At 46.9% G+C, this 18,592-nt stretch overlaps 1 protein-coding gene across 1 annotated transcript; it reads left to right on the top strand.

Moving 5' to 3' along the window:
• The first annotated feature begins 1,015 nt into the window (after positions 1 to 1,015).
• On the top strand, positions 1,016 to 6,988 carry CNPY3 (canopy FGF signaling regulator 3). Its single transcript, XM_083494801.1, has 6 exons — positions 1,016 to 1,320; positions 2,995 to 3,118; positions 3,842 to 3,938; positions 4,059 to 4,181; positions 4,971 to 5,088; positions 5,894 to 6,988. The coding sequence occupies exons 1-6, from the start codon at positions 1,200 to 1,202 to the stop codon at positions 6,142 to 6,144; spliced, it is 834 nt and encodes a 277-aa protein (XP_083350927.1). The 5' UTR covers positions 1,016 to 1,199; the 3' UTR covers positions 6,145 to 6,988.
• The last annotated feature ends 11,604 nt before the right edge of the window (positions 6,989 to 18,592 follow it).

The following is an 18,592-nucleotide window of genomic DNA, read 5'->3' as shown; positions in this document are numbered from 1 at the left end:
ATACCACACCCAATACAGGGTTGCCTTCAGATGTCTTCTAAAAGTCAGATAGCTGTTTATTTCCTTGACATCTGATGGGAGGACATTCCACAGAGCAGGCGCCACTACCGAGAAGGCCCTGCCCTCTGCCTGGATGCTTGCAACAATAATGTATGGAGCAAGTAGGTAGCTGCAACAGCCAGTGGAATGTTGGCGATTACGCATGCTGACAAAATACGAACTCACTATGTAGCAATAGGCAAGCCCCTCTCCACCTCAGTCCTCCCATCTACAGCTGAAAGCCAAAGCTCTTAAGCCTCTTAAGCAACAGCTGCAGGTTTTGGGACGGGAGAGAGTAAAAAACAGCAAGTAGCTGCGTATATCCTAACCATCTCAGTAAGTTTGGGTTGTTGTTTTTAGTAAGTTCGCAAACCGTTTAGAACACTTAAGTTGATGGGCAGCATAGAATGTCATTAAGTAAAAAGTAACAGCACGGACCCTATATATGTCACGCCAGAAGCGGTTTAGTCAGAGATGAGCACCGCAACCCCATAGTCGCCTTTGACTGGGTCCTTTGTTGTTGTTTAGTCGTGTCCGACTCTTCGTGACCCCATGGACCAGAGCACGCCAGGCACTCCTGTCTTCCAGGGTCCTTTACCTTTTACCTTATCCCAATGAGTTGGAGCCAACTTATCCCCATGTAAATGACAACACAGGATCGCAGCCTGAGAACGCAAAGAACCGCCGCTCTGGAACTGGATAAATGGAAAATCTGAATAAGGACGGGAGGAGGATTCTCTCTACTCCCCACCCCCGCGCGTTACCTGCGCCAAATATTTGTGAATGCCTTTTTTTACAAAAATGAATGGAGTGAGCATTCCAGAGCTGAGACGAACGGAGGCGAGCACCAATCACAGGACAGCGCTGGCGGCGCTCCCATTGGCTGACCTGAGGGGAAAGCGAAGCTGCTCCATTGGATAGGCGAGAGGGCGCACCCACCTCCCCCGCTCCTGATTGGCTGACATCTCAAAAGACCGGGCGCCTCGCGCAGGCCCGTTGGCCTCGGCGTGACACGTTCCCGGCCGCCATTGGCCAAGGGCTCCGGTTGTTATAGCTACGCTGCGGGAAAGGGAAAGGGGGGAGGTTCCCGGAAGCGCGGTGCGCGCTCTGGAGGGCTGTAGCGGCGTGGCGGCCTCTCGCGGGGGTCTCCTCCTCCCTCCATGGCTCCCTGGGGTCCCGCCGTCGCGCTCTGGCTCGCCCTGCTGGTAGGCCCGGCGCCTGGGCGCGGCGGGGCCATTGCCGAGGACAGCGAGTGGGTCAAGCTGCCCAGCAAATGCGAAGGTGAGAGAGGGAAGCCCCCCCCAAAAAAAACCGTTATTGCAGAGCTGGGGGGGGGAGGGGAGAAATCGGCGCCTGAGTTTTGATTTTCCTCATCCCTCCCTGCTCCTCTTTCCTTTCGTGTCGTGTGAATTATTATTATTATTCATTTATTACATTTGCATGTACTGTACTGTTTTTAACGTTTGATTGGGAGCCGCCCAGAGTGGCTGGGGAGACTCAGCCAGATGAGGGGGTATAAATAATAAATTGTTGTTGTTGTTTGTTGTTGTTTGTTGTTGTTGTTGTTATACCGTCCTTCATCCAGAGATCTCAGGGTGGTTCACAGCATCAGCATCAGCATCATAATAGCAAGAACAGAAGCAAAACAAACCAATAACTCCCACCCCTCCCACAAACACATTTAAAAGGACATAGAATGATGATGATGAAGAAGAAAAGCCTGCAGTTGGGAGCCTTTTTGGATGAAGGGTGGGGCCACAAATGCCCAAAATAAAATACATTGGTACCGCAGGTTACGTACTTAATTCGTTCCGGAGGTCCATCCTTAACCTGAAACTGTTCTTAACCTGAAGCACCACTTTAGCTAATGGGGCCTCCCACTGCTGCTGCACCGCCGGAGCACAATTTTTGTTCTCATCCTGAAGCAAAGTTCTTAACCCGAGGTACTATTTCTGGGTTAGCAGAGTATGCAACCTGAAATGTATGTAACCCGAGGTACCACTGTAAAGGGACAGGAAAAGGGGTAGTCAAAAACAGGGGGCTGAAGCTTCCTATGGGGAAAGGCTGTAGCTCAATGGCAGAGCGTCTGCCTTGCGAGCAGAAGCTCCAAGGTTTGTTCAATCCCCGCTGGCATCTCCAGGTAGATCTGGGAGAGACTCCCTGCCTGAAATCTTGGAGTGGTTCTACTAGTCAGTGTAGACTGTATTGAGCAAGATGGACCAGTAGTCTGACTTGGAGTAATGCAGCTTCCTATGTTGAAAACCACATATTGCCCAGCCGTAGACATCCCTATATAAGGTAAAATGATGGGGAATCAGTGACACTCAGTATTTTACTGGGTGACAGCTACCACCATCCCAGATCTTTCTTGATACTGGCTGTGGCTGTTGGGAGTTGGAGTCTGACAGCCACAGGTTCCCCTCCCTTGGCGAAGGACTTCCAGCACGAAACAATGACAGGCTTACAGGTAGACCAGCTTATGCAGGGGCACTTATATAAGGTAAAGCTGTCAAGAGTGAAAAGGGGATCTGAAAAGCGCCTTGTCACTAAAAATGGAACTTAAGAAGTTAAAGAGGAACAGAGAGAACTATGAGCCGGAAGCTGCAGAAGAGGTTCACTGAAGTGAAAGCCGGACTGGTATTTAGGTAGAGAGTTAGAGCTGCCTTCAACCTGCTGCACCGTTATTGGGGATCATCCCTGACGGTTAGGCTGGCTGGGGCTGATGAATCCATCTGGAAGGCTGCTGTCAGCCCCAGCCAGCACAGCCAGTGGTCAAAAATGATGGGATTTGTAATCCCAACACATTCCCTATCCCTGCCTTATTTTCTCCAAATATACACCATTGTTTGTTTCAATACGGCCTGCACTGTAAACTCTGTTATCTGCTTACCTACTGGCTTTTAATCATCAATTAAAATATGTGAGTGGTTACTAATTGGTTTTTTCTGTCTTTAGTGTGCAAGTACGTGGCTTTGGAACTGAAATCCTCCTTCGATGAAACTGGTAAGACCAAGGAGGTGATTGACACGAAGTACGGCTTTTTGGATGGCAAGGGATCCAAAATCAAGTACACAAAATCGTAAGTGAATGAGGCTGTTGATAGACCCTTGGAGGCAGCCATTCTTCACCTTGTACATTATTGCAATATCTTGGTCAGTAAGTAATTCAGAGAGGGTGTTAACTCTCCTGAATCTTACTTTTGTCTGCTAGGATATAAAATGCAAAAAACTCACACCCATAAGCTACTTGCCATTTGTTCCTGCAAGGAAGGAAGGTTTCTTATTCCTTCTGCAGGATTGAGCTCTTTGGTTGTGCAGTATGAAATTTATAGGACTCCCCCAACATGCAGGCAAAAAAAGTGACCTTTCAGTAAAGATTGGACACCCTAAGTCCCATTGATATGGTGAAACTAACATACATAATTGGATGCTTTAGGTCCTATTCTTAGATGTGCCTAGTTCGCATTGTGTTTTATGTTTCTAGTCCTCAATGTTTGAGGAAGGTAGGACAGGTAACTCACAGATTAAATGAGGTGAAGTCCCAGGGGTGTATGCATATACACTGTCTATTGATTGAGACTGTGGAAAGGCACATTTTCATGGTTTTTCTGGAAAGCTACATTCCAGATTCAGAAGCTCTTACTAGCGAAGTCCCATAACACATGGAAATTCTCATCTCAAGCAGTAAATTGTGAGATGATAAAGTGCTGAGGTACATTCTACCAGCTGCTGTTTTATACTTGTGTCATTGGACACTCATACGGAGATCCTGCCACTCACAAATACACTTTTTTTGTCTGCAGGGACATTCGCCTTATTGAAGTGACAGAAAACATCTGCAAGAGGCTTTTGGAATACAACCTGCACAAAGAGAGAACGGGAAGCAACAGATTTGCAAAGGTTTGAAACGTCTCAGGATTTCATCTTGTTTCCAGATTTTTTTTAAAAATCTGCTTTTCGTTTTCTTAGCCTGTCTTGGCTCTTCCAGGATACACCACTGAACTCTCTCACTTCCTTTAGGGTATGTCTGAGACCTTTGAAACACTGCATAACTTGGTACACAAAGGAGTGAAGGTGGTGATGGACATCCCTTATGAGCTGTGGAATGAAACCTCTGCGGAAGTGGCCGATCTAAAGAAGCAGGTACAGCCCTTGGCGTCACACTTTGTGAAGGCCACATGACTGATGGCAGCACAGCAGTTCCAAGTAACTGGAGCTCATGGTTGATCTCCTAGAGCACCTTCACCAATCTGGGCCTCTCTGGATGTTTTGGACTACAATTCCCATTGGCCCAAAGCATCCGGGGAGCCCCAGATGGATGAAGGCTGCCCTGGAGGATTCTCCTTTCGAACGGGAGAACTGAAAGCGAGAATTCTGCATCTAATGCTGAAACCACTGGCCTGTCTATCACATTTTCAGGGTGTGTTCCAAAGGTACATTTTCATGGATATTGGTGGGGGTGGAAAACTAGTGCATAACCTAGCTCAGGCACCCCCAAACTCGCCCCTCCAGATGTTTTGAGGCTACAACTCCCATCATCCCTAGCTAACAGGACCAGTGGTCAGGGATGATGGGAGTTGTAGTCCCAAAACATCTGGAGGGCCAGGTTTGGGGATGCCTGACCTAGCTGAAGCAAGGCAGGTCTGGTGATCCATGGTTAGATGAGAGGCTGCCGGGGGATCCTTTTCATGCCACTTTGAATTTATAGAGTTGTAGAGTTGGAAGGGAAGGTCATCTGGTCCAATCCCCCTGCATTGCAGGACTCGGAGGCCACGTGAGATCAAAATGCAATGCGGTTTTGTCACAGCCAAGCTAGGGTTGCAGTGGCGATGGAGCTGTGTCAAAGTGTGCAGACCTACCGGTGTGGTTGAAAACGCCACAAGTAGATGTTTGAAGGAGGATTTCTATCTCTCTCTTTCTCTCTCTTCTTAGTGTGAGGTAATGGTGGAGGAATTTGAAGATGTGATCGAAGACTGGTACCGGAACCATCAGGAAGAAGACATTTCCCAGTTTCTCTGTGCAAACCATGTCTTGAAAGGAAAAGACACCAGTGAGTTATATTTCCTGGGAAGTGGCAGGCCCTGTTATTGGGGTCCAGGGATATGTGTACGGGCGGTGGCCATTATAGGCGCATTCAATTAATGTGTGGCTGCCAGTGTGCGGGTCCTTTTGGACGTGGAAGAGGGTGGAATGGGGGTTGGGCAGACTGGGCTTATGTGTGCTCCGCCAATGTACGTGGGGCATGGAAACGGAACCCCTGTGCAAAATGGCCACCACAGAACCATCCAGATGGTTTTCAGTCAGGAATGGGGAACATCCGCCCCAGGTGTTGTTGGACTTCAACTCCCATCAACCCCAGCCATCATGGCCAGCGGTCAGGAATGATGGGCACTGTAATCCTGACATTTATTTATCACATTTCTAACTTGCCTGTAGTCCGCAGAGCTTGGAGCAGCTTGTTGCTTTCCTTCCCTTGTATTTTTTTACCCTCACAACAGCATGTTGAGAGTCGAGGGGTCGTGACTGACCCAAGGCTAGCTTGTGAGGTGAGTGACTGAAAGCAATGATTTCGGCCCAGGTTTTCTATTCACCCAGTCATAGTCAATGTGCTGCCTTCCAGATGCTGTTGGACTCCAATTCCCATCATCCACCACCATGCTGGCTGGGGCTGATGGGATCTGGAGTCCCAACAAAAACAATTGGATGATACCACCAGATGTACTAACTAGTAACCTAAACTGAATGGAAACTTCATCTAAATAAATTAGGTGGCACCTGGAATTGTGTGCTCAGGGAGGAGTGGAGACATTGCAAAATCCCATAGTCTCCTTTTTCCACCCCTCTCCTCTCTCCAGGCTGCCTGACAGAGAAGTGGGCTGGCAAGAAAGGGGACGTGGCAAGTTCAAGGCCGAAGAAGTCTAAGAAGAAGGAGGGCAAAGGCAAGAAGGCTTCGAAAAGCAAAAAGAGCAGCAAGGACAAAGCAGGGCAAGAAGGGGAGGGTGAGAAACCGAGTGTGCAAGAGGTCCCTGACCAATCAGAGGAGCAGGATGAAGCAAAGGATGCTGGGAAGGAGGCTCCGCTCTCACACAGGCCGGACGAACTGTAGGCTAGGTGCCAGCCACCCGTGCTTTTCCTCGCGTGGACTCGCAAGCTTGTATTCAGGCCACTGAGAATTGCTTTCGCCCACCCGAGTTGCAAGATGGAGATTTCTCAGCTTCCTCGAGGGGGAAGTGCCAGGCTGTTCCAGACAGGCAAGGACCGTGGCCTTTCGAACTTTAGCCACCCAGTGTTATGGTGTCTCATCGCAGGTGCAGGGTGGGCCGAACCCAGCTAGCCCCTTGCCTGCTTAGAGGAGCAAGCCAGGCAGAAGGAGGGCCTGAAGGACTGGCTCCCTAAGTCTGCGTGGCTGGTGTTCAAAAACTGAGCCCGCTGCTTTCATCAATTGACCCCCACCTCCACGAGCTTTGATCTGCTAAACGCAACTGGGGGGCGGGTGGAAGGTAAGGAGAAAGTTGTAAGAGATCCAAGTTGGGTTGCAAGGCAGCTCGCCTCTCCAGCCCTTTTGACTGAAGCCAGGATAACCTCTCTATAGCCAGCATAGCAGGCTCTCAACTTGGTACATTCCCTAAGTCGATATTTTGGAAAGTCCTTCTTTTCATCATGCAGATCACTGCGTTTGCTTGGAGGGGAATGAGGGCGAAGGTACTATTCGTGTAAGGGCACTGTGCTTCTGTTGCGGTATCTTTTTGTTTTGTTTTGTTTTGGAATTACTTCTCACCTTAATGGATCATTTCCTGCAGTTGCTCCAGTCAGGAGAAAACTTGCAGGTTGATGATGTGTGTCTCTTGCCTCCGCTCTCTTAGAAACATGTGCTTTCTGTTGCTGCGATGACCATTCTTCCTGTTTCCTGAAGTCCTGCAAAGAGTGAAAATAAAAGAGTTTTTGAGTAATTTGTGCTCCATCCGGCCCTTCCGTTGGCTTTCTTTCCCCGCACTGCTATATGAATGATATTTACCTTTGTGAATCTTTTGAGGAAAAGGTTGCAATACAGTCATAATAACCTTTGTTTCTCCCTTGGAAAATACATAGAACAGAAGGAGGAAGTTGGAAGAGTGATGCTTTATTCCCTTTTCAGCTGTGTGATCTTTTCAAGGCTCAAGTTAATTCTGCTGGAACCAGGTTCTGGGAAAGTGATCTATTCTGGGGAGCCAGACTGATCCAGTGAAGAAGGAACCGACGGGCGCATGTGTGACTGCAGCGCTTGCTCAAAAATCCTGAAAGGTTGGCTTCCCCTGGTGTAGATGGCCACTCTGTGAGAGGGACCAGTGGTCTGACTCCATATAAAGCAGTTTCTTACATTCCTTGGCTGGGCAAGTAGACCAGCAGCTGGCAATCTCAGGGCTTTTTAAAGGGCAACTCAGTCCATTCTCATTTTTGTCAGAGCTTTTTAAAGAGATAGGCACTGTCCCCAGCAAATACCTGCCAGTCCTAAAAGTTGGACGTTCAGTTAAAGGTCATTTTCTGTGTTGAATACTTAGGAGAGCTTTCCTGCAATTCACCGTGTGCTTCCTCTTCTGCACTTCCTCTTAAGCAAACAGCCTTTCCTGTCCTATATGTCTTTTGTCCATATACCTGGAGCGTTAAACCACAGAGCCTAGGACTTGCTGATCAGAAGGTCGGTGGTTCGAATCCCTGCAACGGGGTGAACTCCCATTGCTTGGTCCCAGCTCCTGCCAACCTAGCAGTTTGAAAGCGCGTCAAAGTGCAAGTAGATAAATAGGTACCGCTCTGGCGGGAAGCTAAACGGCGTTTCCGTGTGCTGCTCTGGTTCACCAGAAGCGGCTTAGTCATGCTGGCCACAAGACCCAGAAGCTGTATGCCGGCTCCCTCGGCCAATAAAACGAGATGAGCGCCGCAACCCCAGAGTCGGCCACAACTGGACCTAATGATCAGGGGTACCTTTACCTTTATTGCAGAAGTATATGATTACGGCTTTTGGACATACAAGGTGCTGAATTTTGCAGTCACAGTTCTTTTTTAAAGTTCTATTCATGGTTTTTAATTATAACAAATAAACATTTCAGCAAAAGAAAAGAAAAGAATTCTTATATCTTAAATCTCCCACTTCCCTCCCTCTCCTTCTGCGGTTCCATAAATTTGTTCTCTTTCTTTTTCACTGCATATCCCAGTTAACTATTTATTCTTTTTTCTCATCTATTTCCTAAATGTTTTAGAAACTGCAAGTTTTTATAATTGCAGTCACATTTATGACATAATGTGAGTCCCATGCCACCGACCAGCTATGGATCAGAGGCAGGAGGGAGCAGTCTGGGGTTTTTTTTAAAGTCCTCTAATGTTTATTATTTCTTTATTTAGATTTGTATGCTGCTTTTTGATATAAGCAATGCTCTAAGTGACTACAAAAAGAACGACAAAAAAGGAAACCAACACATCATTATGGTGGCAAATAATCACTTCAAAACATAACACGGCAATCAAGCAAATAACTCGCTAATCATATGAATGTAAAATGAATCAATGTGCCCTTTCGTACGGAGGGATACAGGAATTCGTTGTTAAAATCAGCCAACTTTCTGAACTAGGGCCAGGGCCTTTTCAGTACTCGCCCCGACTTGGTGGAGCGCTCTGTCACAAGAGACTAGGGCCGTGCGGGACTTAACATCTTTCTGCAGGGCCTGCAACACAGAGCTGTTTCGCCTGGCCTTTAGTTTGGACTCAGTCTGACCCTTATGTTTTCCCTCCCCGTACAGTTTTGATCCATGCGCTACTTTCAAGATGCGGCTGCATTTTAAATTGCATTTTAACCTGTATTTTAAATTGTGTGCCCCCCCATTATATTTTTATTGTAATTTTATTGGTGTTAGCCGCCCTGAGCCCAGCTCTGGCCAGGGAGGGCGGGGTATAAATAAAATTATTATTATTATTATGGGTCAGCCTCTTCAATTCCAAGGTAGCTGGAGAGGTTAACCCCATATACGCTTTGTTCTCTGAATTATCTCATCTGTCTCGCTCTCCAAAGAGCGTTTGGAAATCAAGGCAGAAACTCATTCTGTGTTCTTTATTTCCAATGAGTGTGTTGTGTATATTTGGGGTGAACATCTTCCTGTGATAAACTCCTTGCAGGTGTGGTGCTTGCAAAAAGAGATGCCTGACTGCGCATGCAAGGTTCAGCACCTGCGTATGCCCATTGCGGCACCTGCCTCTGTCCCTGGCATTCTGGCAGCCAGCGCAAGTGGAGGGAAAGGAAGCAAAACCATTTATGGAATAAGCAACAGATGGTGCTAGTGAGATCGGAAATGCGAGCCCTACACCATAGCCTTGGTGTTGCTAAGGTTCCCAGGCTGTAGATTATCTTCTCCAAGGAGGCCCAGTTAGCCCTCCTTTTCTCTTTTGGCAAGAGGTTAAAACTATCCTCTTGAGAAGCTCGAACAGATGACCAATACAAGCGACCAAATGTATTTGAAATGTTTGCTGCATTTTACTTCGGCTGGCGTCTGTCTTGTTCCAAAAGACAGTGGAGGAGTGTGCCATCAGGGGTAAAACCAAGCCATTGGAGAGTTACAGTGTCTTCTGTGGCTGTAAAGACCGATACAGGAGAGACATGTTTAGTTGCAGCTGTGGCAGATGCATTTAAGATGAGAGCAGGCTTGCAATTGAAAAGACACGACACGTAAGGGAAAAGAGGTGGGGAGGGAAGAGGGGGCAGAGAAGCAAACTCAGGCACAGCTTCTGAAGGTTAAATAACAGCGCTTATCATAACCAGATGGATTATCATACCAATTAGTGGAAACCATAGAGGGGAGAATGCTCTTTTGCTCTGGTCCTCCTACTGGGTTTTCTGCAGGCATTTGGTTGGCCACTCTGAGAAGAGGACGCTGTTACAAATCATCAGATGAGCCATTGCCAAGATCTAGCTGACTGTTCTTAGGGTCATTTTCAACCTCTTTAATCACAGAGTTGGAAGGGACCAAGGGTCATCTAGTCCCATCCCTTGCAATGCAGGAATCTCAGCTAAAGCATTCATGGTCAAAATGTAAAAGTAAAGGACCCCTGGATGGTTAAATCCAGTCGAAGGCAACTAAGGGGTACAGCGCTCATCTCGCTTTCAGGCCGAGGGAGCTGGCATTTGTCCTGTGGTCATGTGGTCAGCATGACTAAACCGCTTTTGGCACAACAGAACACTAACAGAAATCAGAGTGCACGGAAACACTGTTACCTTCCCACTGGAATGGTACCTACTTATCTACTTGCACTGGCGTGCTTTCAAACTGCTAGGTTGGCAGAAGCTGGGACAGTGCAACGGGAACTCACCACTGTCGAGTGGATTCAAACTGCCGACCTTCTGATTGGCAAGCCCAAGAGGCTCAGTGGTATAGACCACAGCGCCACCTGTGTCCCTTTACCTTTTACTTCTGTTGATATGGACACTATACTTCTGTTGATGCATCCTAGAATAGCATTAGCTTTTTTTTTGCTGCTGCATCACACTGTTGACTCATGTTAAGCTTGTAGTCCACCAAGACCCCTGGATCCTTGTCACATGTACTGCTAGTAAGCCAGCATATGGCATCCAAACACACGAAAACACGAGGGAATGATCAAAGCACCATTTTCTCAAACCATTGGGGGGAAAGGTAAAGTACTCTCCCTCCTGCACAATGTTAGGAATACATCATGCTTTGTGTATAAATTAGTATAAGAATATGGTGGCTGTTCAGAGTCTCTTGGTACCCCCCTCCCCCTATTTTATCAATCAGGGGAATCATAGCTCTAAAAATGTGTCTTCTGGTGTTCAACTGCTGAAAGGCAAATGTCTCCATTCATATAAATTCCCGTATCTTGGCTTGTCACAGTTTTAGGAGCTCTTTGTTGGGGTCATTCTAAGGTTTTCCTCTGTATCCGCAAAAGCAAGAAGCATTTTTGAGGTTGAGTCTAAAAAGCAGCTGATGGCTTCTCACTCGCACACCAAGCGAAAGATTTCTGTACAGTAATGGGCTGCTGTAACCACCTGTGTGCCTGAATGAGATCGCTTGCAGGAGCAAGCCGGCCAAGTTTGCCCAGTAGGCGATGGGGCTTTGGGGCTGGAAAACACTCCCCCATCCCAGTGTCCAATGGACAAATAGCCTGTGAGTGAGGGTTGGTATGAAACCAGATAGAGAAGAGGGAGAGCAGATGCAGTCTGGACCAGAGAGGCAGGAATGTGGAGCAAGAAACAGGCTGCTCTCCCAGTGCCCCAAAAGACAAGACTTGTGTGAAGTGTTAAGCAAAATACAAACATTCTGTGCCCAGCAACAGAAACCTATGCCTTCACGATTAACATCCACATAGAGGTACGTGTAACTTGGAATCTCATAATGTCATATCTACCGTATTTTTCAACCCATAGGACGCACCGGCCCATAGGACGCATCAAGTTTTTTTGGGGGGAAATAAAGGGGGGGGGATTTTTCCCCCAGGAGCTTGTGGGGCCAGCAGCAGGGAGAAGCGCTCTTCTCCCCGCCGCCCGCCTTCAGACCAGGTTAGGGTTAGGGTTAGAGTTAGAGCTTGCGGGGCAGGCAGCGGGGAGAAGCACGCGTCTCCCCGCCGTCAGCCTCCAAACCACATCGGGAGACAGCGGGATGGCGACGTTCCGCCTCCCCGCTGTCCCCCGACCTTGTGGGGCTGGCGCTGGGGCTCTCCTGAAGCCTGGATAGCAAGAGGGGTTGGTGCGCACCGACCCCTCTCACTCTCCAGGCTTCAGCAAAACCCTGTATTCGCCCCATAGGACGCACACACATTTCCCCTTCATTTTTGGAGGGGGAAAAGTGTGTCCTATAGGGTGAAAAATACAGTAGTTTTCTCTCCCTGCAGTGATTTCTCTTCCTGGTATTTTTGTTCAGTTAAATAAAAACAACAACACACTCCCGGAAGAGCTATGTAATATTCTACATCTCTTGATGCCAGATTTGCAGCTGTGTTATTCAGTGGGCATCTCAATTTATTTCCAGCTAGTCAGGTAGTGTCATGTAAAATGACTTCATACTAAGTATATTTATTTTTTAAATATGCTTGTGAGACTTTTTGCTGCTTGACTCACAGGCACGTCTTTTGCTTGCGAAAGCTGTTTGTCGCAGATTATACTTTATGTGAAAACAAATGGGGGATCAATTTGAAACAGGAGGCTTTGTGCGGTGGAAATGCCTTCTGAATTGCTCAAATCTGCTTTGATCTGTTATTATATATATAGATGCAGATATATATAGCTTCTGGAAGCTTTTTATGCAATGCTCGAATTATTTTATGACCACCTTGTTTCTGAATGCCCCTTTGCTGAGAATTTTAATTTTTTAATCAAGATTTCCCAATGAATAGTTGAAAAAAATGTTTTAAAAATAACAATCTTTGTACAATTCCAGACAAAGTCACCATATCAGGTGCAACAGAAGCAGACACGTGCACCCCGCCAAGCTGAGACTGTTCTTCTTCTTCTTTGGCGACCACTCGTAGCCGAGTAAGATTGTCTTCCATAAACATGGTTTTAACAATGAGTCTGTAAGTGACTGTGGAGGCCAATTCTGGATCCACACATCCTTCCACAGTGGGGACATTGGTTTCCGGGCGGGAGTTGATCACAGTGTGGATTTGCCAAGCGTGCCTTCCTCTTAGCACGTTTCTCCCTTGCATCCTGAGTTCGAGTGTCTTCAAAGCCCATGACACCTTTGGTAAACGCTGTTCTCCAACTGGAGCTCTCGCAGGCCAGTGTTTCCCAATCGGTGTTTATACTACATTTTTTAAGATTTGCCTTGAGACAGTCTTTAAATCTCTTTTGTTGACCACCAGCATTACGCTGAGACTGTAGGCAGAACATGGCACAAATCTTGTCAAATCCAATTAAATTGAAGAGCCAGTAAACATCCCAATGTATTAAACCATGGTAGATTTGAGGAAACAGTCATCATAACTGAACAACTTTTTCATAGTTTATAAGGATGGTTTTCATATTTATTTTCAAAAAGTCAGCATTACCCATGTGGAATTGTTAACACTATTATTTGGTGTTGATGACAGTTACGTTAATGACATGTGGCTAACTCTGATTTTGTAAAATAATATATATATGAAAATTGCCTTTAGGTGAAAATAATGCTATTATAATGATTTTAAGCTATACTCCATTGACAGCAGCCTGTCTTTCTCCCCCCCCCCCCAGCAAAGGTTACAGGGGAAAGTGTGGCGATCACACACAGGGCCCCCAGACGTTTGACGGTCTATTGACCCTGTGCCACGATTGCTTTTTCCGCTGCCACCACCCCGTATCTCACGGGGACCCATGGAGTCCAGTCAGTTGTTAACATAAACAAATAATCAAGTTTATTTTTAAATGCAAGAACCAGCTTATGGTTTCAGTTAATCCTTCTCTTGTCTGTTTCTTGTTCTTAGTTCCTAACAACTTCAAACTGATTATTCCCAACTATCTATCTGACTCCACCTAACAATTCTTCTCACTCTCTCACAATACAACTCTACCAACCCACACCTAAACCTCCCGCTTCCTTCTTCAACTCCCAAACCTCAACTGACTTTCAAAACCTCCCACTCTAACTTTTATTCCCCCCTTGCATTCTCACTGGCCAATCACATCACACCTATTTTAACCCTTTCCTTATGACCCATCCTGGGAGGCAAACGCTGCAGAAGAAAGGAGAAGAAAAGAAGAAAGAAGAAAAAGCCGCAGGTGCCGTAATCTCAAATACAGGAGCCCTAGAACCTGATCTCTGATTTAAGAGAGGTGAATCCGAAACCCTGTTGGTGGCTGAATATACTTTAGGTTTCACTTATTATTAACATTCTTTGCAACCAAAAATCAACACCAAGCTCGAAGGGTTGTTATGCATACCCTGCCCTCTCAAGTGGTGCATATAATAGAGAAGCCATTGCACATGTGCTCAAGGTTTGATTTCACAGGAGGCTGCATCACACCACGTGGAACTGCTTGGCCGTGCAATGTTTTGCAGTACTCCCTTCTGGGCAATCTGTGGTGGGCGGAGCCAGAGGCAAGAGTGGGGGCGGAGCAGCAAGGGTAAAGGTTACCTTTGTACATTCACTTTTAATACACACACACTCTCTCTCTCTCCTCTGTCCGCTACCTTTGTACATTCGCCTTTACACACACACACACACTCCTCCGTCCAGGCAAGCAAAAAAGCATTAACAAAGTTCAAGGGCACCTTCTAATCAGACAAAACCAGTCAATAAGGGTGCAGTAGCGAGGCAGTGAGTTATGTGGTCTGGGGACAGGGTGTTCCTAAGATCTATATTAAGAGGCCTGTCTAGACCTGACCGCTGGGTTTAAGCTTCCCCACCCCGATCTAACCCCTTGTTAATCTTCCATCACAGCAGATCTTCCATCACCTGCCATGTGAGCCTTATTTTATTTTTTAAATCTGGATTTGCCAGGGGTCGAACCTGGGACCTTTTTGATGCAAAAAGCACGAGGTCTATCCCTCCTCGATCGCTCCGCACAGCCACCTCTCAGGACATCTCTACAGCCAACGTGTCTTCTTTTTCTCATTGGAAACTGGTAGGGTTGTGCCGGCAGCAACATTGCCGCTGTTTAAATAGCGGCCACTGGGTTTCACAACACATTTTTGCCCAGTTGCTTTTGTTAAGTAAACAACACAGTTCGTTTCACATCGGTGGTTTTGTCATCTCTTTCCCGATTCTTGCCAACTCTTGCCTCTTCCTTGATTATGCAGGTTCGCCTTGATTCCCAGCTTCACCCACCCCCAATTCAAATATTAAACAAAAGTGTGGCTGCCAAACGAGCAAAGGTTGACCCTCTCAAAGCTGGAAGAGGGCCCTGGTCTCTAAGGCAGTGGGAGCTGTGTGGGCATCACAGAGAGGGGTCAAGGTCAGGTGGATTCTACCTCCATACTAGTTGTGTGCGCTTGAAGCAAACAGGGATCACATCATGCATTAACCAGTTTTGAATGAGCATCTTGTTTTTAAAAAGCCGCTTCCAGGAAGAGGGTTTCTGCAAATGTCAAGTGCGTGGATTTGGTGCCTTCGAAGGCACACGTGCTTTCCAGCCCAACAAACTGGTAGCATCGTCAGGGCAGGTGCAGTTGACAATGGCAATTGTAATATGGAACCTTGCAAGACACGGGCTTTGCCGCTGCAGCCACTGGTAGAAGCTGCCATCTGGATGCAACCTTGACAGTGAAAAGCAACGTGCATATTACCCAGCCATCCTCCCATTGTGCCCATCTTCCATAATAATTTATATAATAATAAATTATTATTTATAACCCGCCCATCTGGCTGGGCCTCCCCAGCCACTCTGGGCGGCTTCCAACAAAACACTAAAATACCATAACCTATTAAACATTAAAAGCTTCCCTAAACAGGGCTGCCTTCAGATGTCTTCTAAAAGTTTGGTAGTTATTTTTCTCTTTGACATCTGGTGGGAGGGCGTTCCACAGGGCGGGTACCACTACCGAGAAGGCCCTCTGCCTGGTTCCCTGTAACTTGGCCTCTCTCAGTGAGGGAACTGCCAGAAGGCCCTCGGAGCTGGACCTCAGTGTCCGGACAGAACGATGGGGGTGGAGACGCTCCTTCAGGTATACTGGACTGAGGCCGTTTAGGGCTTTAAAGGTCAGCACCAACACTTTGAATTGTGCTCGGAAACATACTGGGAGCCAGTGTAGGTCTTTCAAGACTGGTGTTATATGGTCTCGGCGGCCGCAACCATATATGCTTGACAAATGTTTTGACTGCCAAAGAGAGAGGGCAAACAATGGGCATATTGGCACCCCTCGATTTGTTTCATTGCAGAATCTGTAAAGTGCATTGCATTCAAGGGATACCCAAACAAGGTGTACAGAAATAAAATATGGAATGTACATGTGAGAATTCATATGTGTAAACATTTATATAGGAAACCCATTGGGCACGATGCATACTTACATGGTTCTGCCCAGACAGTGGCGTAGCGTGGGTTGTCAGCACCCGGGGCAAGGCAAGTAATTTGCGCCCCCTAACCCGTGGATTTTAGCAGGGGGCAGAGAGCTGCGAGTGCGAGCGCACCCCCCCCAGATGTTGCGGCCGGTGCGGCTGGCCCCCCCTGCACCCCCCACGCTACGCCACTGTGCCCAGAAGCATCACAAGATCCATTGTCTGTGGGCAGTGGTGGCCTTCTAATGCACATTAAGATCGCAGGGAGGCCAAAAGGACCAAAACCATTGACTTAGTTGTGAGAAAGAAAGAAGGAAGGCAAGGCACAGGGCAGCTGGCTGGAGGCAGAGTGAGGTTAGTGGGGCAATGTACCATTTGCCCAAATGGAACAACCTCCACTATCTACAAAACAGCTGTAGCTGTTCAGATTCCTAGGACAGGATTCACACCTCAGGGCTTTTACAGCAGGCGGCCTTCAAGCTACAATACTTGCCCAAGTGAAAAGAAAGTTTGGCAAGGCCAGGCTGGTGCCCAGGAATAAGCTGCTACAGGACAGGCCTGAAAGAGAGAACATAATAGAACACCGCTTGCTTGGCACTCACCTTTCCCAGATGAAACCACTCAAATGTATCAGCAGTGGTCTAATGATCTACAGTGCACTCTACGTGGGGCTACCTTGGAAGGTGACCTGGAAACTACAACTAATCCAGAATGCGGCAGCTAGACTGGTGACTGGGGGTGGCTGACAGTCCTGAAAGACCTACATTGGCTCCCTGTACGTTTCCGAGTACAATTCAAAGTGCTGGTGTTGACCTTTAAAGCCCTAAACGGCCTCAGCCCAGTATACCTGAAGGAGTGTCTCCACCTCCATCGTTCTGCCTGGACACTGAGATCCAGCGCCGAGGGCCTTCTGGTGGTTCCCTCACTGCGAGAAGCTAAGCTACATGGAACCAGGCAGAGGGCCTTCTAGGTGGTGGCATCCGCCCTGTGGAACGCCCTCCCATCAGATGTCAAAGAGATAAACAACTACCTGACATTTAGAAGACATCTGAAGGCAGCCCTGTTCAGGGAAATTTTTAATGTGTGACATTTTAATGTATTTTTAATCTTTGTTGGAAGCCGCTACCCAGAGTGGCTGGGGAAACCCAGCCAGATGGGCAGGGTACAAATAATAAATTACTATTACTATTACAGTGCCTTCTGCATTACAACATTTGCCTCCCACAGCCCTTTGATGCTAAGCTGACAGATATCACCCCAAACCTAAAACAGTTGCTCACCACCAGTGACAGACCCTTCAGTAGATATATGGTCAGGGGGAACAGCTCCTGTGGCAGGCCCAGATGCCAGCTCTGACAACTCAGGCTGTGTATATACCACACATTTAAAGCTGTGGTTGTTTCCCAAATAATTATGGGAACAGTAGAACTACAATAATGGGTGGAGGGGGGGAAGGGGGCAAGTTGAAGACCTTTCCCCCCATTGCTCCTCCATTGCTTGACTCCTGTCATTGACATACCGGTACATTTTATTTCAGAGATCTTAACATAGGAAGCAACTTGCTGATGTAGGAATATGCTTTGTAGGAATAGGTTTAAATAACTTTAAAGCATCCATCCCGGAGCAAAGGAACTTCAAAAGGAGACTGCCACATAAAAGGATTAAACTACAATACCCTCAGAGTCCCAGTGCTATCACTAGTATACCAAACTGAGACAAAGGATTCTTAGCTTATTGTATATATTAATCGGCTTATCAGTGCCGGGATATCTGCCATCAGAATTCACTGTCTGTACTTTCTTGTGTTCCATTTCTCTCTTACCTCATTTCTTACAATCCCCACCTCTACCCAACGAGGCATATATGCAGCTGCAAATCCAGATAACACTTAATGAATCTATCTTATCTATTGTCCATGGAAACTTAAGCCATAATAAATTTGTTAGACTTCATCAAGGTGCTGCAACGGGACTCTCTGGGCTGGTGTTTTGCATAACCTCCCTATTCAACTTGTTTCAGTTCTGATTCGTATTCCTATAATTCAAAGGCACTCCCTCAATGCTAATATTTTTCTTTTCTTTCCTTTTGGTTTCTCCAGTTCCTCAAGCGTTCTCTTCCAAGAACCAAAGCCACAGAAGAGAAACAGAACTGAGGAGGTCCTTAGCGACATGAAAGGAAAACAAAAAATAAGTGAGGCAGGTTTGGAAACGAAAGCGAGGCAGGTTTGGAAACGACAAGTGTCAGGAGTGCTCTGATGGTGTTTCCTGCTTGGCAGGGGGTTGGACTCAATGGCCCTTGTGGTCTCTTCCAACTCTATGATTCTAAGTAGGCAACACTTGTCATTATTATTATTTTAACAACTGCTACTGCATGACATACCCAGATGGACTATAAATGTAAATTGACTTCTAGTGTCATTAGTAATTGTATGCAGGCTATATTCTGTGTGATCTCTGTGTATTTAAAAATACAAAACACAAAGGAGGCCTGTGCCGCCTAAGAAACGAGAAACACAGGAAGCTGTGCAGGTGGGAGATTTGTGAAATAAAGTGATGGGAATGCATATGTTTGTGATGAGAGGGGCTCGTTTCCAATCTCAG

This window comes from Podarcis liolepis (assembly GCF_965112155.1).
Source record: "Podarcis liolepis genome assembly, chromosome: 3".
Classification (NCBI taxonomy): domain Eukaryota; kingdom Metazoa; phylum Chordata; class Lepidosauria; order Squamata; family Lacertidae; genus Podarcis; species Podarcis liolepis.
The sequence above is the reverse complement of the archived record's forward strand: the minus strand, read 5'-3'. Positions and strand labels throughout refer to the sequence as shown.